At 38.3% G+C, this 22,063-nt stretch overlaps 1 protein-coding gene across 1 annotated transcript in view; it reads left to right on the top strand.

Annotated features, from left to right (window-relative positions):
- The window catches only part of WWC3 (WWC family member 3), a 66,158-nt gene that overhangs the window by 6,982 nt on the left and 37,113 nt on the right, over positions 1-22,063 (top strand). Inside the window, exons 4-7 of the mRNA XM_085321540.1 lie at positions 3,151-3,230; positions 9,702-9,831; positions 15,868-16,017; positions 18,946-19,019. Of these exons, the coding sequence (XP_085177666.1) occupies positions 3,151-3,230; positions 9,702-9,831; positions 15,868-16,017; positions 18,946-19,019 (434 nt within the window). The remainder of the gene's footprint in view (positions 1-3,150; positions 3,231-9,701; positions 9,832-15,867; positions 16,018-18,945; positions 19,020-22,063) is intronic.

The following is a 22,063-nucleotide window of genomic DNA, read 5'->3' as shown; positions in this document are numbered from 1 at the left end:
TTTGAAAGAAAAACCTAAGAAAACTAAAAAAAATCCGCTTTTCTACTCTGAATTGTTGTTCCATTAAAAAGAGTCTATATTTATTRCATTTCTTTGACTTGCAAAGTAATGCTTTTTCCATGTTACAAATGTAAAGATTTTTGCCATGCATATCTGAGAGGTAAACTCAGTCAGTTTCCAAAAATTCCTTACGTTATGCAAACTGCCACAAGTAGTAAGTACTCTTCAGCCAAATTCTTTCTTGTTTAACTGCAGTTTAATCCCACTGTCTTCATATTTTTCCATTTACCCATTTCAGTGGGGTTTCATGGATGTAGCTGGAGCTCTGGACTTGGCCCTTTGGAAGTCAGTTAACAATACAGAAGAGGCACTAGCCAAATAGCACTTTTTAACTAATTTGTCCAGAGCTGTTCCATAGGGAATGCAAAAAAACTCTGCAGGCATTCTTATAGTGATAGGCAATTCTAAATACAAATATAGAATGAAGCTGTGATAAAAGTGCTGTTTTTATAAAATCATTTTTTTGATTAGAGCCATGCTTTTGTTACTCTTTGTCTGAAGAAGGAAACACAGTTGACTTCTTGCATTTGTCACATGCTGCTTTAGCAAAGAGTAAAGGTTTTCACGTTTGTTTATAACCAGTTGATGTTGTAGCTGTCAACAGCTATAAAAAGTTTATAGCGCTAAGCTCTATAACCTATTTCTAAGTTGCATGTTTCTTTTTATTAATGAATAAGATGGGGGTTAACATGCCAGGCACTCAAATCGCAAAATAAATGAAAATACTTATCTTTGCAGGGTAGTGTTCTGTTTTTGTTGTAGTGACCACTTTTTCACATGAGTGCCTCTGAAAATAAATCCTGCTCTCCACCCCTCAAAGGCATTTATTCTATCTGTATATGTTTACTACATGCTGACTAGTGTTTGCTTGTTTTACATACTATGAACGTCAGCATATTCTAAACAAGAAAATAAACCTTATTTACTGAAATAATATTTAAAGAAAATAAACAGCATCTTCATTTATAAGACTCTTTCTCTCTGTTCCTGTGTCTTTCAGCAAAATAATCCTCGAAGTGCATAGGATAACCTGTTCAACTGAATGTGTGCATGTGCAGTGAATTGTTGCAGATAATAATAACAAAATGTATRATATAGAGTGTTTGTGTGCCTGATACTAGTGGTGCATTTTTTTATACCACTTTTAGTGAGTGTTGAAAGAATTGGTGAGAATATAGGAATTTCTGGGATTATGTAGTTTCTGCATGCTTCCTGCTGTGCTTGGATGGTTTTGGGTGCTTTGTGGGTCCATGAGGTCTGCTTGTACTTTGAACTGTCTGGAATCAGCATAGCCATATTAGCCCAAATACCCCGTTCAGCAGGTACACCCCAGCCATCAGGAACACATCGCTCACAGTATTTTTGATTTACTCCGGGGCTGCAAAATGTTAGCTGATGTCGGGAGCTGAGCGAGTAAGGAAGCAGGCAGCGCRATGGGTGCCGAGGAGAGGGGAGGAAGGGGCGGGCTGCGGCCGTCCGGGTTCGGAGCCCGTCAGCTGCTGTGAGTGAAGCCCCTCGCCGTCAGGGTGGAAGCTGACCAAGTTAATCCCAGCCTGTGGCACCCAGCTGCATGTACCACTAGGGATTTCTTTTCCTGGTCTTTTGCGGAGAGGAGGGCTGAGGCAGAAACAGCAGTAGTTCTCTTGTCATTTGTTGGTGTATGTGTGGAAGTTGAGAGTGTTCTGGGTAAGTTTTAGAGAATTCCTCAATCTGCTAGCCTGAGGAAAGAGTGCTTTTCTTTCCCCGTCCTGCTTTGCCCCCTCYGGCTGTGGCAATACACACTGACTGCATAAATTGTTATTATTACCAGACTGAAACACGTATTTCACAAAACTAAAGCAGCAATGCAAAGATAAATTTGCCATCAACAGTCTGTTACAGATATGGAAAAAATAATACTGTATTAAAAGGAGAATTTTAGGATAGTGAAACTTAATATTTAAAATTATCCTGGACATGGACAGGATTTTGGGGCCACTGCAGTGAATAACTGGAGGACTTTTTTTATCACGACATGGACAATCATTTGGGTAATTTGAAGTGACCAGCATTGATTAAGTTCTACTTTACACTTGTGACAGTGTAATAATAYGAAGAATTAGAAATGGCAGTGCAGCTGAGGCAGCCTGGTTTCCCATTCCCTCATAGCCTTGTCTTCTGTGTTGATTTACCACTTCCACAGTAAATTAYCCATCGAGATCCCATCTTGGGACTCTCAGTTATGCCTTATGTCCCATAGCCCCAGACTGCAACACCTTTGTTTCCTCYGTTCAACTCTAGTCCCTTTTTCCTCCTCGATTACTCTGTTATCTACAGGTTATCTATCACTTTCAGAAAGTAAGAAGCTGTTTTTTTGCGGAGCATTCGTAGTGCTCAATGTTCTGTTTTAAGGCTATGCCGAACCTACCCAGGTGACTGTTTTCATAAAATCACAAATATGCATACACATATACATACATACACACACACACACACACACATATTTGTATATACACATACATACATATATTTGTATACAAACATACATTGCTCTTTTGTTACTTTGGATTTATGTTGACTAGTTCGTTCAAGGTTAAGTGGGGTGGAATAGAGGGAGGGATAGATAATACAAAAAATGTAGGAAATCAGGCTGGAATAAAGCCATTTGTATTGCCAGTGATTTAATTTTTTCCAAATTGAAAAACAGTATTGAGTATTCTTTTTTTTTTTAAGCTGACTGAAGAGTGCAAGACAGTTGAGAGGTGTCTGTCTGCTACAAGTGGAGAAGAAAAACCATATGGATTGAAGTTTACTAGCTGTTAGCATAAGCTATTGGAGATAGAGAAGCAATAGAACAGATGAAGAACATGATACTTCAAAAGTATCTTTGAAAGCTGAATGATGTGACCATTTCTTTTTTACTAGATCTTGTGATATCACAGAAAGTGTTTTGTTATYTTAACTCAAGTTTTAAAGCAAAGGAAAAAAATACTTAGATTATCACTTACAATTTTCAAAATAATCCAATTAATTTAAGGTTTTGTATTTGAATGGTATTTTTAATGAAAGTTTGTTATATATTATTACTTTAAACTATTTTGTTATATTTAGCTTTCTAGGCTAAAACGAGAACTGGCACAGATGAAGCAAGAGCTCCAATACAAGGAAAAAGGAGTGGAAACTCTGCAAGAGTAAGTTAAGGATTTGTGGGAAGATGATTTTTTTTTCTTTCCTTTATTCTTCTTGGAATGACTTTCCTAGTTAAATATTTTTTTAAAAAAAAGGTTGAAACGTCTTTTAATTGCTTTGCTTTAGAGCTTCAGCTATGATAGCGCTGCAAGTTGAGAACAGTGTGAAATGGTAGAAGCAGGATTGGACATAGTTGGAATGATGATTCCATAGATCCATTTACTCTGCCTGGAAATTATGTAGAATAAAATTTTTAAAATATTTCCCAAACTTTTTTTCTGAAGATATCCAGTATCTGGAGCACAGCTGGGAACTGCCTTGCAGTAAAGTAATTCTTCTGTGAACCTAGGTTTCTGTGTACCTAGGCGTCCTGGCTGGGCAGAGTATTTCTCCTGGGAGGGCAGCAGGACACCACAGCACCACTTTCTCCTTTAACCTCATGGCCTTCTGCTTCTGCACCACGTGGCTGGTTTTTGCATGCACAGTAGGTCTGATGCTCTGTGATTTATTGCCTGTATGCAGAAAGACTGCACGTAGATGTGACTCCTGGCTCCTCCTTGGGAGGAAAGGTAGCTCAGGGCAACTTGCCGCTACTCTCAAAGCTACTAGACAGCTGGTGCCCAAACTCCCACCTATGCCCTGCACAGTCATCTACACACGTAATAGACCACACTGGAAGCACGGTGTGATAGAGGCAGACGTTGYCAGGTGGTAGTAAGGATGGCAGGTAGACGTAGGTTGTTGTGAGCTCTTGAACTGTCGAATAAGCTCGGAGGCTAGACCATATGTTCAACAACTCTTGCATTTGCCTTGAATGTGCGGCCCTGTATCTAGAAATCTTGGCCGTTTCTCTAGCATCCATGCAAACAAAGTGCCTAACACAGGCATTTCCTGAAGATGCTGGAGCTGTTGCCTGTCTAGTGCCTTTTGCAGGATAAGCACAGTATCTCTGAGAATATTTTGAAGCCTTATTGCATTGATGCGACAAAGCACGGGCACGCCATTTCCTGTGAGGCATCCTGGCAAAATTCCAGGAACTCCAGAGCAATTAAGTTTTTTATTTGCTTTATTTTCCAACTTTGAATTAACTAAATATAGCATTACATTAACAAAACCAGATAAAGGAAGATACTTGGATTTTTTTTTTTTTTAAAGGAGCGGGAATATCCTATGCATTTGGTGTCAATTCATTTTAAATATAGTAAGGTTGTTTTGTTTTATAATGTATTTTCAAAGTTTAAGAAGAAAAACATTTGCTGGACCAAAATAGTTTATTGGTAGACAAAAGGTAATCATTCTCAGGTATAAATATATTTTCATTGACTACACAAATCACAGTTAGATACAGGGTAGTTGAGAAAGTATGATATTAATTGAAGATTTACAATATAAAGTGTTCAGTGTATTGAAAGAGCAAATATTTTAAATATAGTTATCTATCTGAAGATAGTAGTCTAACTTAGTAAGCAGTAACAGAACAAAAGTGATTTTCTCTTACATTCTTACTCAATTAAAGAAATTAATATGATTAAGATGCACCATTTGCTCCCTTTTCTACTTCCTTTGTGTCCCTTTCTACCTGTTTTGGGGGTTATTTAAGGGTAAGTTCAATTGTTTTAGTCAAGAGCTAACCACTTGCATAGGAAAATGAAAGTACTTGAAGGCCATTTAAAACTTCAGATCATTTTAATTAATATAATTAATTTAAGATAGTCCAGCTAAGTAGTGCAACTTGCTGAAAAATAAARTCCACAAATAATTGTGAATATAAATATTTGTCTTGGACTTTAGCCCTGGTCAATTTGCCCGTACTAAAAAATGGGGGTATAGGAGAGACTTTTAAGAGAGTTATGTTAAAGTGAGCCCTGTGTGTCTGATTGGGCGGTGGTTACTCTAAGTTTAGAGATTTCAGGCATAATAATTCTGTGTTTCAGTGCTGTTTGTTGCTGTTGTTGCTACAATCACTCTGTCCTGTTGCTGTACTGGATGACATTCACTGTTTGTTGAAGCTAGTGATAYGTTTTGCCAGTGCATTATCCAGTATTGCAGTGGGTTTTTTTTTTTGTTAGTATTTGTGTCTTGCTGAGCTCTRCTCTCTGTAGTGACTGTTTGAGTTGTGAGCCAGAGAATTGCTATTCCTTTTTTTAGTATTTTTTTAGTTGCCTTTCTGGTAAACTGTGCGCTTTCTTCCAAATATTTTGCCTGTAGTCGGAAGTGAGCCAGTTTGGAGAGTACTTGCACTGCCTGAGAAGCGAGGAGGGGAGTTTCTGCAGGCTCCTTGTGTAGTCGGCCGAGAGGAACAGGCTTTGGCAGCCAGCAGAGGGAAAGCCTCATTTTGCTCTGGGTTGTCCCTGGGCATTCTCCCACCAGCCCCCTTATTTCTCGGGGGGAAGAGGGTCACTCAAGTCAAATACCCAAGCTGAAGTATTWGACTTTCTGTCTGTCTGTCCACAAAGCAAGAGTATTGCTCCTTCCCTAAAACAAGTGTTCCAGTTTGCCTGAAGATTCTCACGTCTGGGGCATTCTCCCCTTTGTTACCGTCTCTAAATTTTTTGGTCTGCGTAATTTCTTCTTTCTTGTCCTTTGTCGAAATTATTTATCGACTGCAATTTTCGAGGAACTGCCAAATTGAAAATGGCATGGGTCCTGTTCAGCCGTTTCAAAGCCTGTTCAAGCCGTTCTTCGCTTTATTTCAAATATCTGCCAAAACCAATATGAGGAGTTGTCACACTTCGGGCTTTACCTTTGGCTGTGTATTTGTCTAGTCTGAACAGACTAGTACGATGAGCAGGCAGGTTGCTGCCATGCAGCTTGGTGTTCGACCTCTCCTGGGTCTAGTCCTCAGACAAGAGACAGATTTTGCTTTGAGGATGGTTAGATTGCTCAGTATTTCCATTATTTTACGGTGCTGTCAGATTCTTACACCTTGCTAAATGTAAATCTTTTGYATTGAAATTTTCCACATGCAGTGTCTGCCTTGGACTGTGTTTTGTTTTCTGTTCTTTTAATTTTAGTAAAAGGGCTTAGCCATCTTTGAGGAAAAAAAAATACAGACAAATGGGTTTCTTTGGAGCGAGGGGAGGACCGAGTGTTTTTAATAGCTCTCCAACTCCGAAACGGTCAGAATTTCAAATTTGGTAGTGCTGCGGGTTTTTGTCAAAGTCGTATTTTCTACAGCGTCCTCCAAATTTGGCAGACGTGCRATAAAGCCCATGAAGAGTCTGCTCTGGCTTTGCCCGCCGGAGGCTTCGGGGAGCTCAGCCGTCGGCGCCCACAAGGGTGCCGCCTCGCGCGGTGCCGCGGCCCCGACGCGCGGCCGATCCCGTGGCCGTCCGGAGGCCTCGGGGGGCCGCGGGTGAGCGTCTCCTGGAGCGAGAGGAGCCTGCGGGGACGGAGAGCGAGGAGCGGTTCCTTCTCGCCTGCGCTCTCGGTGAGCCTCTTGCTCGCCGGCAGGGGTTTGGGGGGAAGAAGGCGAAGGGAAAGGAAGCGTGGCCAGTTGGCTGTGAGAGCAGCGCGAAAGCAAAGGGAAGTCAGGAGAGGGGGGGATTCGGGAGCGGCGAAGCAAACTCTAAGTACAGTCTAGTTGAGAGGATGTGAGACCTAACAAAAAACTGAACTACCCGCTCAGGCTTTGTTAGCAAGGGAGGGAAGGGAGCCTTAAATGTTTGAGAGCACATGGGAGAAGATGGAGGAACGCGGAAACTGCCATACAGGGTCAAAACTACTGTAAGTGTGTTTGGAGCCTGCCTGTCCAGGAAACATCTTCCGCAGAAAATACATACGTTATTCATCTTTTTTTGTGTCACTTGACAGTCCTTTCTATTCATATAAAGGTCTAATCTCTCTCTGCATCCTGCTATTTTCTATTAATAAATGGGAGATTCTTCTTAACTTTGTGGCTTTCAAAGCTAGAACTTAATGAAAGGAAGAAAGAATTTCATGGACAATAAATTATTACTAATTATGTCAGATGCTTAGGTCAGTTTGGACTGACAGCAGTACTGACTTAAAGTCAAATATTGCTGGCAGTAGAAACTTTTCTGACTCTTTACTTCAACTTATGAATTGATATTTGTTTAACACCAGTGTGACGTCCAGGAACATGAATATGYGGGTAACTGGACAAAAATCTGGTTGAAATTAAATAATTTCCTTTTCCTGAAATGCCACCTTGTATCTGGCAAACAGTATAATGAACAGTTGTGTAGGCGGCACTTTCTGGTCTAATATTTGGGTGGAAGCTATGTTCTTAACATTAATGTGACCTTCAGATAAAACCACATATTGTCTCTGTTTCTAAACTTCTAGTGAATTGGATTGGTTGTTTTACTGTGCTTTTCTGTTATCTTTTCAGAATTTTGACCCAGCAGTAAAAATSAGTGAAAACTCAAGTAATCATCTTTAAAAATGATGAAAATTTTAGCCCATGTGATCTTTAGGTCCTTTGTGGTTCTAGAAACAAAAATACTATATATATATACTTTTTTWAATGCAACATAGAGAGGCTTGTGTTGAAGCAGTAGGCTGAGMTTCTGACTTGCTTTATGTTGTCTCCCAAAGCAGGAGCTGTCAGGAAAAAACAAACAAACTGAAACTGTAGAAACCCAGCCTACAGTTCCTCCTAGGTATTTTGAAATGCACAATAAAACCACAGGAGTTTCATTAAAGGCRTATTAGTTTTTATTTTTATTATTTTAATATTTTAATTTTAATGTAAGTAGTCTGCTGCAAATGGAATTTTACTGGTTCTGTTTCACTGGCAGACCATGCTGAGTGAAGAGGACAAAAAAGTTTTTGTTTGTGTAGTTTAAGCTGTGAATGCGCTTACATTCCTGGTATCATATTTTAGTGTTTTCAGAATATTATTGGCCAGTTTGTAGTTTTCATGATTTATCTCCTTCCTTGGACTACAGTGCAAGGGCTTCTTTGGTAAACTTTTAGAGATAATCTTGAACAGATTTGTGGTAGTTTTAGAAGATAGCATATGTAAACATAATTTTGTAATCAGTGCTTTTCTAGTTGCTCTCTTTTTAACCTGGCTGTTCATTTTTTTTCCCCTGTTAGGTTTCTGCCTAATCATATATATGGAATGTGAAAGAAATGTTATGGGAAATCTGTATTTTTCATTACAACTTGCTCTTTTCTACACCAAGAATAGCTGTATTTTATTTTTCCCTTTTTCTTATTGATGCTCTTAGCTTACTATTATATCTACCTTCAAACTTCCAGTTGTTTTCAGTATTATAGTGTTGAGTGTTCTTACCATATTTATATTCCATAACTTCTCTTGTTGCATCTTTTTATAGATTGATGTTCTCTATAATGACTGACACACGTGTTATCTTTAATTATGCTATAACCAATGTTCTTTCTTAGAATTTTAGAATTGCTATAGGGAGCATAGTATCACCTTTTTTTGGTATACGACTTTCTCTGTTACTCTAACATAAAAGAAATTGTKATTTGCCTATTTTACCAGGAATTTAGGACAGTTTTCACTATTTGCTGTAAGTAGCCTGTTAATTCCACTAGTAATTTATTATAAATCCAAATGGTTCTTCTAGAAGATACAATAGGCTCTAATCTTATTCTTTATCTGCAAATGAAAAAAATTATGAAGGTGATACAGTGACATAGTTTTTTGGGTACCAATCTGTTGACATTTACTACCGCAAATTGTTGGAATGTTTAAAAAAAAGACCTGATGGTTCAGCAGTTGCTGAAGATGCTTGATTTTGGAGTGGTTAAGATGGACTCTTTAAATGGGTGTCCCACTTAAGATGAGAAAGATTTTGATACGGAAATGGAAACAATAGTAGTACTTTGGCCTGATGTAGTGGGTAGCCTCAATGGCTGTGACTCCTTGCTRTGTTTGAATTTGAAAGCTCTGAGATGGTCCCATGTAAAGTGCCTTGCTGTGGGAAGATGAAATTTTCTAGAAAAAATTCTTCATAGATGCTCTTATAAACTATGTAATGACCAAGAAGTCTTTACAATACAAGTTAGACCTTAAAAATTGCTTTCTGAGAAAATGAAATGTCTTCAGCMGAAACTTCTCAAACAAGACCAGACAAAAGTCCTGGAAGACTTGTTGCAACACATAATGCTGCATAGGAAATGTGATGGCAAATGTCTTTATCTTTTGAGGTAGTATTGTGTAGGCTAGTTTTAGGTTAACTTTATTTTTATTACATWAAATAACCCACAGATACTAAGTAAGCTCTGTACTGGCACATTAAAACCAGGGAATGTGTTGGTTTTGAAGAACCTGAGTAGGTTATTGCATTGCTTTGTTTATTGTTGTCTTAGGGTCTTTGGAGTGTTTTGGACACTGAATGCTGTGCTAATTAAAAGTAGAATGTTGTTTTAGTTCTGGAAATAAAGTGGTACATGAATAAACAAGACGTYTTTAAATTTCCTGCTTCTTTTTACCTCTGCAAAAATTCTTGAACTTGTCTTAATTTTTCCAACAGGATTGATCGTAAGATGTCAAGTGCTCATACAAATTACAGACTAGATGAAGCACAGGCTATAATGAGTGAGCTTCGAACTATAAAGAAAGCTATATGCACAGGTGAAAAAGAAAGGCAGGACCTTATGCAGGTAAGAAATATTCTACAGAGCAAATAGCTGCTAAAGTGCATCAGCCYACATTTTCCCTCTATTTTCTTGTTTGTGATTGCATTGGGGTTATCAAGTTTAAGTAAGCAAGTAGATGGCCTGATTGATTTTTCTATTTGACAGTTGCCAGCAGTAGTTATTTCAGAACTATGTAGTAGTTGTCTATATGTGAACTGAAGACTTGAGGTGCCTTTTATATTTTTGTCCTAGATAACATACTCTCTGTACTTTGGGATAGATATCTTTTTGAACATTGTTTTCCACTGCTGCTAATTGTATCAAAATCTTTTACAGAGTAATTATGCTGTATTAAAAAAAAAAAAAAAGAAAAAAGTCTTTCATCAATTTTACAATATTTGCTTTTAATGTCTTCTTGTGTTCTGTAAAATGAAGTAGGACTGAGATGATCATATGCTAAAATGTTTATCAGTTTGTAAGTATATGCTTTTCCTTTTATAAGCTCTCATAAAACTGTACAGGAAATCTTTTACTCCTGCTGATGTAGAATCTCTTGATACTTCTCCCCTTCAGCAGCTGCTAGGGGTTGTGCAGTGTTGTACTGAGCTGAATAACTTAACTGAATCTCATGAGAKGTGCAGAAAACACTGTAGCTCTACATCACTGTCATTTGATATTCCCTCCTCCTATTTTGATAGGTCTCCTTTTCTGCCTCAAACTCTCCTCCTAAGTATCCATATCCAGACACAAATTAATTTAAACACAACTTAATTTCAAATGTCTTCTCAAAAGAGGGTTAAATACAATAAATACAATGAGTGTAGACTCCACCATGCAAGTTCTAAATCAGTTTTTGAATTTGAGCATGAAGATTAAGGAGAGAGAGGTGCCCGAGTGGTGATCCAGTTTTTGAGATTCTGCATCCTGCTCCAAGTAGTCTGTTGCTGCGTCTACATTGTTAACAGGACCGGAGCTCAATCAAAGAGCCGTGAGCCGTAGTCACAGCAGGGCTGCAGGCTAGACTTCCCCAAATGAGCTGCAGATACAGAAGGATGACAAGGATAACTCTAATTTCTCAGTGTTGAAATTGCTGTATGGCAAAAGACATCATCTTGGTTGCCTAAGTTTTGGGATCCTACTAAATTAATACTGCCGTTCAAACATGTTTTTCCTTTTTCTCAGCAGTAGTGTTTTCTTGGTAACTTCTATTTATTGTTAAACAATGTGGGTAGCTTGTAATCTACATATAATGAATTTCCATAGTTGTACAATTGTTCAATCTCCAAAGTATAATCCAGAGGTCAGCTGACAGACCACAAATCCTTGTTCAAGTAGACAGAACATTTAAGTTACTACTAAAAGTTTCTGCTTTGGTAATTTTTAACATACTTGATATTTTCTGTTGGCCAAGTTTTAAAATGGTTCTCAGTCTTCCACTTGCCTAGCTAGCAAGAAATGATTAGAAAGGCAATTCTTCATGGATGCAGTGACGCATGTTTTAGGAAACTATCTGGTAATTTACAGACTTGTCTTTGAGATCTCAGAGTAGCTTAGCGACTGGCCTCATTTGGATTCTTCCACCAGTTTGTTTTTTTTCTTCCCCATTTCCTTACATTTTCAGTCTTCAGTGGCACTATATCCAGCTGAAAACCTTGAGATGCCATGAAAATTGCATCTGTTAAACCAACTTTAACTACAGTTACAATCTTTTTAAATACAGTGTTGAAGTCGTACAAGTCTAGGATCAAGCTATGCATCATGGATGTTACATTCTGGCAATGCCAGAATGTGGAGGTCATATAAGATAAAAGTGTTGTGKTCGTTGTTAATGGATCTGTTTGACATCCAGGAAATAGTGGTCTGGAAGATACCATTTTTGTAGCTAACACTGATCTATTGTGATAGCAGACAAATGCTAGTAGATATGTAGTCCAGGAGAGTCTGGGAAATAACTGCTCTGTGCATGGCTGGAGTACAAACTGATACCCCAAATTCTGATGCARCTGAAGGAACTAAATGATGTAGTTTAAAAGAGCTGGAGTTGTCACAATTACGTACTTCAGCCAACTTACATTTCTTTTGCTCTGTTAAAATATCCAGCTTTGTGCCTGGTAATTTTGAATCTGTGACCAAAAAAAAAAAAAAAAAAAAAAAAAAAGATTTGAATGCCCTCTCAAGGTTATTTGTGCTTTGCCTTTTTATTTTTAGTATTATTAATTATTGTTGTTATGGATCTATTTATCTATTTAGTATTGTTGAACAAGTAAAAGTCTTTTAGATATTTCCCTGCTGATTTCAGAACTTGCTTATTTGCTGTTCTGTCAATTTTGAAATTGATTTGTCCTTGAAAGGGCTACATTTTAAAAGTGTTGTTGGTATGACAAAYTTTCTTGGGAAAACTTTCTTTTTTTTTCCTGACAGCTGAATTTATAGAAGAGCTGGAAGTATTGTGTAAACAGCTGGGATTTTATTTCAGAGAAAGGAAGTAGAAAATTTCTTACTATTTCTTAATTTATATCTTGGCCAGTGTAGCAAAGAACTAAACATAACAGAAGTGACTCAGTCTTGTGTAGGTGCTTGGAAAAATTGTAGTTGTCATAGAAATATGATAATTGGATTGTGTTGTGTGGGAGAGAAGGCTGACAAGGGAAGGAAAGGGTAGTCAGACTTAAACCGGGTGCTGTGGTTACAAATAATGCCAAATAGGCAGTGTCCCTGCTCCAAAAAAAAGTGGTCAAACCTTTTTATATAAGATTGAGTAATTGAGTGCGTGGTTAGGTCCTTGAAAGCAGCATCCTCTCTCTCTCTCTCTCTCTCTCTCTCTCTCTCTCTTTTTTCCTCATCCTTTTTGTGCTTTTTTGTCTGTTCCAGTATGTACATATTCTTTAAAAACTTCATCCTTAGTTTTGGAGATATTTTCTGTTTTTTTTTTTCCCTTTGAACAGGATAACTCATTAAATAGGATCTCTGTATGTGGCAGAGAGGTCCCAAATCAGAGATAGCAACAGGTTAATGACTAACTGACAGTACTCATTTCTCTCTTTTTGGATAGATCCGGGCTACTTTGCCTGGAACTTCAGATCAATATGTAAGATTGGTTTTGAAGTTGTTACCAGATTGTCCATAAACAGTCCATAAACCCCAGATGCCATAAACCCCAGACGAAAGATAGATTTTCCCATACGGCTCGGGTGAATCTAATTCCTAGCTGATTCTTATGTAAATTGTGTGCTAATTCAGGCTGTAGTTTCTTGTGTTATGATTGCTAGAGGGAGGCTCTGTTCTCACTGGTCCAACTAGGACTCAAACCATATGTACTTACCCTTGAGTACAGTCACCTGTGCAATAGTTGCAAGTTGCTGTGGTGCTTCTCATTGACTGCCATCAGCCAAATGCTAGGTAATTCTGTAGGTGGCATCCAGGGTGCAGCAACTGTGCCCAGACGGAAASCCTGGCCAGCAGCCAGGTAGTCCTTCACCTTCCAGGGAGATGCTGGAGGTTGTCAGGAGTATAGTAGTTGTRTATGAAGTAGCTGAAACACAGGTAGAAGTTTAGATGTTAAATTSTAGCATCAAGATCTTTGCTGTTACATATGCTTATAGCATTATACGTGCTAGCCAAAGGTGCCAGATGGGACATAGCTTGCTTGCATGAAATCTCAGACTTTCTCAGTCCTCAGGTTTTTCTCATATCAGTGGGCTCTGCTTTCTTGGGAAAGCCATATTAGACATTTGATGTTTTAGTATTAGGATTAGAAATGAAAGATTATTTCCATGTCATAGATCCATTAGGAATCCATCTTGATCCTCCRTACAGCTGACAAGACTGGAGGATTTCCAGTGAGTTTTGAGGAAGAATACTGGATCGGACTCTCTAATTTTCAAGCTTCATAAAGTGAAAGATGCTCAGTTTCTCATTTTACTCTTCTTGAGTAGAGCCGTTTGTTTTGCCAACAAATCTTCCAAGGATAAAGGGGCACTAGCTAGGGACTTCTCGGCAGTGTGTGAAAGTGGATTTTGTTTTCTTGAGACTGAAAACAAACCAATTCACATGTGCTTGAGAGCAGGATTGCACAATTCACTTTGGAGGTAGCAGAAGAATTGGATTTCTCTGGGACCCGAGGCAGATGGAGCTCTCCGGAGGTGAATGGTGACAGCCTTGGCCTGCTGCCTGCGTGTTTGACATTGCTCTGCGCTTTCCTCTGTCGCCGCTATTGCTAAGCGCAAGCTCGAGCCTCACTGAGACCTTGTAATGTCAGTAGACGGAGCTGAGCAGGGAGCGGCCACGTTCTCTCCTGTGCATAGCATGTGCCTGTGTGTCTTCCCACTTTCCCCAGTAGGAAGAAGACAGCGCACGCTGGCTGRTGAGGGCCAGCAGGTGAAGTGGAGCGCAGGCCCCTCACTCCTGGGCCCAGGGAGGTTGCTTGCTCCTTCATCCTGCACCCTTGATGCACCAAATGCATGGTGACCATGGGTGACCATGCCTCAGCCAGGAGGCCCTCAGCTAGCCACTGGAGTCAGCTTTGTCTGTGCCTAAAGCTCGCCCCTGCTGAAATGCCAGGAAAGGTATTTTCCCTCTTTTTCCTCCCTGATGTAGGCAGATACTAAGAAGGAAGGACCAGTATATGGTGGGAAGGTAGGCCACCAGAGCAAGCTGCTGTAAATGACTGGTTTCAGGCCTGTAGCAGTGTCTGAGGAGGCTTCCTAGGCTCTGCAACCAGATTCCACCATCATCTCTAAGGTCCTCTTGCAGTTCTTGTGAGCAGTGACCAATTGCTGCTGTGAGARTTCACCTTCTTGACTCCATAGTTGTAAGAAGAGATACCATCTCTGATTTTTGGTCTGCTCTTTGAAGACTGAGAAATAGCCTGGTGATTGGGTATGTAGAATAACTAGAGCTTGTTGCAGGTCGTCAGTTATCATCAGCCACTGCAATTCCTGAGGGCCAGCAGTCTCAATTTTGAGTGCTTAAAACTAGTCTCTGCTTCTGTATTCAGACCCTTGAAGTAAKCAGTTTTGAGTTTTTTTGCATATTTTTAGAATCAAATGGCTTGATTAGGTTATGATCAGTGAATTGATGTAGCTCTTCAAATTTCTGATGAATTCTTCTTAGAGAATTTGATCCTATGTCTTTCAGGCAGTAGAGGCAGAATTTAATTATATTCTTTAAACAGTTTTTTAAAAAATGTTCTCTCAGTGCAGAATGCGTAGCATCTCAGCCATAAATGACAGACTGCAAACTTGTTGTGTCACAAATACTTAATTAACTGTAATTATTTACATCTTTGAAAAATAGAAAATACACAGAAAATAATTCTGATAAAAATAATTCTATATTTTTAGAGGGATTTTTAAAGGAATTTCAAGAGCCTATCAGCCAAGCTCTTATTGTCAAACAAGGTTTTGTTGTTTTCTTGTGGTTCTGTCTTACTCCATTCTCTCCTTAAAAGCTGCTTGAAGTCTCTGCTTCACTCACAGTTTGTGTCATTCTTTAAACGTCTTGGAGATGTCCCTTGCTTAACCCAAAGTATAAAATATCTCTAGCTATGTGAACCTTGGATAAGGGAGCACAAGGGTGAAATCAGTTGTTATAAAAATACAATCAATACAAGGTATTCATCTACTTGGATGTGATAACAGTAGTGGCTAAGGAATGCAAAATGTGCAAAAATGGCAAAAGGACAGGTGAATTACATTTGTCTTTACTATCAACTAACCTGAAAGTTGTCAGCTGCTAGATTTAGAGAATTGTCTGTAAGCTATACAAAAGCTAAACTTCTGTAGCTCCAAAAGAAATGATTAAGAAAAAAGGCTGATGTTTACTATCAGAAGCACTTTCTAAAAGGGCAGATTTATTTAAAAGCAAAGCTTCTACATGTTAGTAACACCGTGATGATTTTATTTTATGTAAATAATTGTTTCTATGCAAGATGCCTGTCATATTCCTAAGCAGAATAATTCCCATCTTTTAGTTTTCTAATAATACAAGAATAACACAAAGAAAATCAGATTTTCTTACCTTTTTTTTTTTTTTTTTTTTAATATATCTGTTTTCTTGTAGAGCCTGGCCAAGTTAACAGATGGATTCAGGAATAGCTGTTGTATTACAGATTCCCTGCAGGACCTCCAGCACAATTCTAGTTCACTCAGCGACTCCTGTTTACCTCAACAACACTGCGATGCTTGTTCTCAGACTGACATCACTGGAGAGGTATGTGTCCCAATGCGAGGCACTTGCTGTAGGAAATACACTGCCTGTGTACTACAGTGATGCATCATTATTTTGTGCTTTAATTTAAGATGTGTTGAATGTTCTGTTCTGCCATAGCCAAATATTGGTGGTGGGGAACGTGTGACTTACTGTTTCCAAAGCTTGGGAACAATGTTCATGAGTGCTGTGCTTCGTGATTCTGATGCTTGAGAATGGCTCAGGGGCTTTGTGACTTTGTGCTCGCAGATTAGTGACAGGCAGAATTAGCTCCTGGATTCTGCCAGCCTGACACAGCACTTCCCTTGTCATCACTGTGGTGACTGCAGGTTCATTTCTGAGTATCAGTCCTTGCAGAGGTGCCCACAGACCTGTTACGTTCTTGTCACCAGTTCTCAGACTTAGCGATATTTGCAACAATGCAGAAAGGACAAAAATACTCTACTCCATTCAAAGTTGCAGTAGAGACCTGATTGTGCAGTCACTGGAGCTGTTAATGGTAGTAATGATTTTTTTTTATTATTTTTTTATTATGAGTGTCATCCTCTTTGATGCACATCAAAGATTTAAGATAGATGTCTATTCCTTTCCTCTGTCCAAGACAAGGGGAGTATTTGTTAAAGTTCCAAAATATTTTCTTTAATAACTACTGGAATTTCTGATCTAGTCTGTCATACTTTTATACAAGTAGTTCAGTAGTACTATAGTTTGGGAGTTATTTCAGATACATTTAAGAAACTCTGTTGAGCTGTGTAACTTTAATGTTCATCATAGGCTTTTACCATCCTTCTGCTACTCTAGTGTTGTCTTACGACTTGTCAAGTTGGAAGATTTGAGAGAGCCTCTGAAGAAGAAGAAATTTGTGTTTTAAAGAAGAAGGCATTCCTAAAGCATCTGAGAAAACTTAGCTAACATGCTAGGCTTTCTCCCAGTGTGTCAGATAGCTGGTGCTTTTGGGCATCATTTTTTGGATGGAAAGTGGATGCAAATATACAATCGTGGTATCTTATTCAGGATACAAATTAAATATCATCCAAGACCRAATATAATGTGAAAGCTGTTTATCATGTAAAGGTGTTTTTGTTAGGAAAATCTAAGCAATATAAACATAAAATCACAAAATGGTGGAGGTTGTAAGGGACCTCTGGAAATGGTCTCGTGCTTATCATGATCTAGATGCTCAAGCAGGGTCACCTAGAGCAGGTTGCTCAGGACCCTGTCCAAACCGGGATGATCTTCAGGGATGGAGGCTTTCCCTAGATTCAGATGGAACTTTATGTTTCAGTGTGTGCCCATGGCCTCACCTCTTGTCACAGGACACTACTGAGAAGAGTCTGGCTCTGTCTTTTTCACACCCTCCCATCATATATATATACCCATTAATTAAATCCCCCATGAGCCTTCTCCATGCTAAACAGCCCTAGCTTGCAGCCTTTCTTGTATGCCAGTCTCTTAATCACCTTTGTGACCCTGTGAATTGCAAGATTTGCTCCAGTAGCTCCATGTCTCTCTTGTATTGGGGAGCCCAGACCTGGGCACAGTACTCCAGATGTGACCTCATCAGGGCTGAGTAGAGGAGAAGGATCACCTCCCTTGACCTGCTGGAAACGCTCTGCCTAATGCAGCCCATGACATTATGAGCCCTCTTTGTCACAAGGGTGCGTTGCTAGCCCATGTTCACCTTGCTGTCCAGCGGGACCCCCAGGGTCTTCTGCTCAAACCTGCTGCCCAGATGTCCTGGTGCATGGAGTTATTCCTCCCCAGGTACAGGAGTGGGCTCCTTTCTGTGTTGAACTTGATGTGGTTCCTCTCTCCACATCTCTCCAGCCTGTCAAGGTCCTTCTGAAGAGTGTCACAACTGTCTGGTATATCAGCCACTGCCCCCAGTTTTACATCATCAGCAAACTTGCTGAGAGCACTCCTAGTCCCATCATCCATGTCACTGGTGAATAACTTGAACAGAATTGCACCCAGCATTGACTCCTGGGGGACACTGTTAGTTACTGGCCTCCAACTAGACTTTGCAGCACTGATCAGCCCTCTGAGCTTTGTTGTTCAGCTGGTTTTCAATCCACCTCACTGTCTTCTCATCAGCTGATCTGTAAGGATGTTATGGGAGACACTGTTGAAAGTCTTGCTGAAGTCAAGGTAGATGATATCCTTTCATCAACTCCCCTCATCTACGAAATGAAATTATTTTTCTTAATTATTAATAGAGGAATGTGAGTAAAAGAGATGCTTTTTTGAAACATGATGGTGAAGAGAGCAAAACTAGTAGTTTAACAGGAAATGCATTTAGGTCAGGGCTTGAGCTGTAACTATTAGGCCATACACAAACTTCTGAAGAGGGGAACTGCTGATGCTCTGAGATGGAGAGAAGCTGCTGTAGAAACCAAACTATATACTATAGGAGTTGTAACATAAATGTGTATTCTCTGACTGGTTCAAAAATCATATGATAGTTTTGGATTAGTGTTTAAAATACACCAGTGAACTAAGTGCTGGGTAACACTTCAGTGTAATGGCAATGTAGTCTGAATTACATTTAATAATTTTTTAATGAAAAAAATATATCAAGTGATAAAATATTTTATTAAAATTACATTCTTTTTATTTTAAACTTGGATTAAGTTGGAAAGCTTCAACCAATCGTCAGTAATTCTGCTTGCTAACTGTTAGTTTCCAGGATTATAATTTATTGAAAGGGCTAGTTATTTATTTTTCATATTTTTTTGCAAAAGATGAATTTTATCTCTCCAAAGCATAAAATGGATTTTGATTGTGTTATTACTTAAAACATTGACAATTTTTTAGTGAGGCTAGCAGGGAGACTGACTTAACCCTTTCTTCCTTGTGAAAATATTTTTTAAAATCTTGTTTCTTACCCCTTCCCCTTTTTTTCCTTGTTCTTGCTCTTCAACTCTGCAAAAGTTTGGCTTTGATGATAAAACAAGACTTGTAGACAAAGTAAGATTGAACTGGCAATATGAAGAGGCCAAGAAAAGGTAAGAATACTTAAATTTGATGGCTTTTATTTTTATATTTGTGATTAAAGTTTTCAAAGTGGAACTGGAACTAGCCTGTAGTTGAAATATGTTTAAGAAGATTAATGTGCTTACTGTTAAGTAGTTCAGAGATAGTAAAAGCTTAGGTAAACGTATGACTTTATCATAAGATTATTATATTTGTTTGCAGAGATAAAGCCAAATGTCAGCCCTGTTCTACACTTGTATAAACACAAAATTGCAGTAGTGTAATTGCAGCTTAACAAGTTTTTTTCTTCTTCTCAAACCTCAATATAAACAATCTTTACATTGGGCTTATATTTGTCTGGCTCTGACAGTATATTCACAGTTTTGCATACCTAATTTCCAGATTCAGTATATTGAAGTTGTAAATGCGATATGAAGAAAGAATAAAAAGTTACTTGAGATAAGTGAAAATGTTCATAGCTGAGCAAAAGAGCATATAAAAATAAAACTTGAGATGGAAAAAATCTTGGACAAATTTTTTTTAAAAACAAATTAACTTGAAATAGGTTAGTTCTTCACTGTCTTTTTCAGGCTAATCACTTCTCATAGTAAATTATTTCTTTTGTGAATGTTATTTTGCAGGGTTTTTAAAGCTTTGTAAAGGTAAATTCTTCTGATTTAGCATTATTTAAAAATATTACCTACAAGTATAGATTAGCAGGCCCTTCTTATAACTTCACTACTTTCAAACTGTTTGCCACATGTTCAAGACAATAGTATAGGTATAGATGACAACTTGAACACAGTAATTCCATGCATTTTAGATTATTTTAATATGTGCTAATAGAATGGTGTCTTACTGAAATTGACTGATGCTTAGAAGATCCTGTTATAGTTAACTTTGAATACCTTACTTTTTCATGCTGTCTTTTTCAAGCTAGGCTTTTCTTTTTTTCAGTTTTATCTATTTTTTCAGTTTTTGACATATCTCAGAACAAGGTTTAAAGAAAACCAAGTACTGCTTTGGTGACCTTTTCTTTGAGGGAAACCATAATGCTGTCATATGTCTTGACAAGGATTAGAAGCTTTATAAGGAAGTTGCCCTTTTGTCATTCTTGGAAAATTCACGAAGTCATTTGGATACAATACAGGCTTAAAAAAGAAAAAAAAAAAAAAAAAGAACTTGGTACAAGCATGTTGTAGATGCAGCTAAATTTCTCCGGGATTTGCAGCAGGAATGAAAGTCTGTATTGGATCAGCCAACTTCTGAAAATGCTGCATGGATAGATACCTGCCACTGTTACCTAATAAAAGTTACCTAATTGAGGAGAAAACAGGCAAACCAGAAGTGCTGTTTGATTACATACATAATCCATGGCAGTGATAATTTAGGGACATCTGACAATTGATGAAGGAGGAAAGATAGAATTAGTTTTGTACTATTTAACTTAGCAGAGCTATTAGTGCTGTAAAGATTGTATGATATGTTTAATTAAATTTTCTGATACATCTTTTCTGTGCCTTTTTCAAAACAACTCTTTTTTGTGGGTTGGTGCAGGGAAAAGATAAAGGCTTTTTTTTGTTGTTTTGTTTTGCTTTGTTTTAAATAGCAGAGGCATTTCTCAGCTGGAAATGCTGAACGTTTGTTTATGCATGGAATGCAGGATTTCTGAGCATCAGAAGTAAGCTGGGTTTTGATGTTAATTGAGTGTAGAAAACCAAGGTAACTAACTTTTCAAATAGAGAATAGTAATTGCAGTAAGGATAACTTTTCTGTCTGGGGATAGCACTCTGACAATGGTCTGTTATTTAGCAAAAGCATGTTAGTTGCTTTAAAATAGTAGCCTTATTTTGCCCAGTACGTTGCACGGAAGTAATCAGCTTTCAACTTTTGAGTGGAACTGCACAAAGCTCATTGCCCCTACCAGTTATCTCTGTGGTTGCATTCTTCATTTATCATGCATTCCTTCCCCTTAGCTTGCTGGCATTTCTGTAGAGCTTTTGTCTCTACTAAATATCTTTGTGTTCGTTCTCCCTTGGCTGGTGAAATATCTACTGTTAGTGCACAGTGTGGGTGACGGAATGTGCTGTGATGGAGTTAAAATCTACAGAGCAGAAAATTAAAATGCTAGAGTATATCACAACTGTAAAGCACTCTATTATGCCTACTTGCTTTTCAAATGGAATGTGAAAGTACATAGTGAATAAGTGCAGCAACAGTGGACGCACTGTCTTGTTTACTTCTAAAAGGAACACAAGTTTTAATGGAAGACTTAAAATATACTGTAGGAGGAGTATGTGTCTCTTCCCTTAAAGGAAAGCAAGAAAAAACCCCCAAGATGAAATGCAGTATGTTGCATTTTAACCAGACTCTTGTGAATATCCAGAAGATAATACAGCTTTAGATAGGAGTGGAATAATTGCCTTATGTAGTAAAGAACTTTTAAAAAAATAAAACACCTTCTCTGTGTATGGTAGCTTAGAAACGAAATACAATACTGAGATTTCCAAAAGAGCTATCTTGAACTAGGGAGATGAGACCCAGTGACAGTAGAAAGGTTGGCTGATTCTTTCATAATCTCTCTCCTTCCTTTTAGAAGATAATCTGATTTTAGTTCCTCTTTCAAAAATCTCTCCGTTACAGTACTGAGTGGTTTGGCCTTTGCATAAATTAAGACATTCACAAAGCTTTTTTTTCTTTAGTTTCCCACTGGAAGGAAGTTAGATAATTTGCATTTTAATTTTTCCCATGAGGATCTTCAGATCCTCACGAGCTAAGAGTTTCGACATCTTTAAAATGCATGGGAAGACATTTTTTATTCTGTATTAAATGCGGTATTCTGGGAGAAGGCATGTAAACTGTGCTTTTTAACTCACCAATCATGCTGAAAAGATGTTAAATCAGCTCTCTTCTGTACTCTTCTCCTTTCCTTCCATTATTTTAAAATAGACTGTACTTTATTTCCATGAAATCTTTTCTCTCAGATCTGTCAGTGTGGCCTCCAGAGAAACAGGAGGGAGGGAGGACAGGTTTTTTTGAGCAGACAACTCCAAGCTGCCTGGAAAAATACCGTTTT

Source organism: Rhea americana, unplaced genomic scaffold (genome assembly GCF_003343005.1).
Source record: "Rhea americana isolate MKP2758 unplaced genomic scaffold, rheAme1 scaffold_7, whole genome shotgun sequence".
In the NCBI taxonomy this organism is placed as follows: domain Eukaryota; kingdom Metazoa; phylum Chordata; class Aves; order Rheiformes; family Rheidae; genus Rhea; species Rhea americana.
This window is presented reverse-complemented; position numbering and strand designations above follow the sequence as displayed.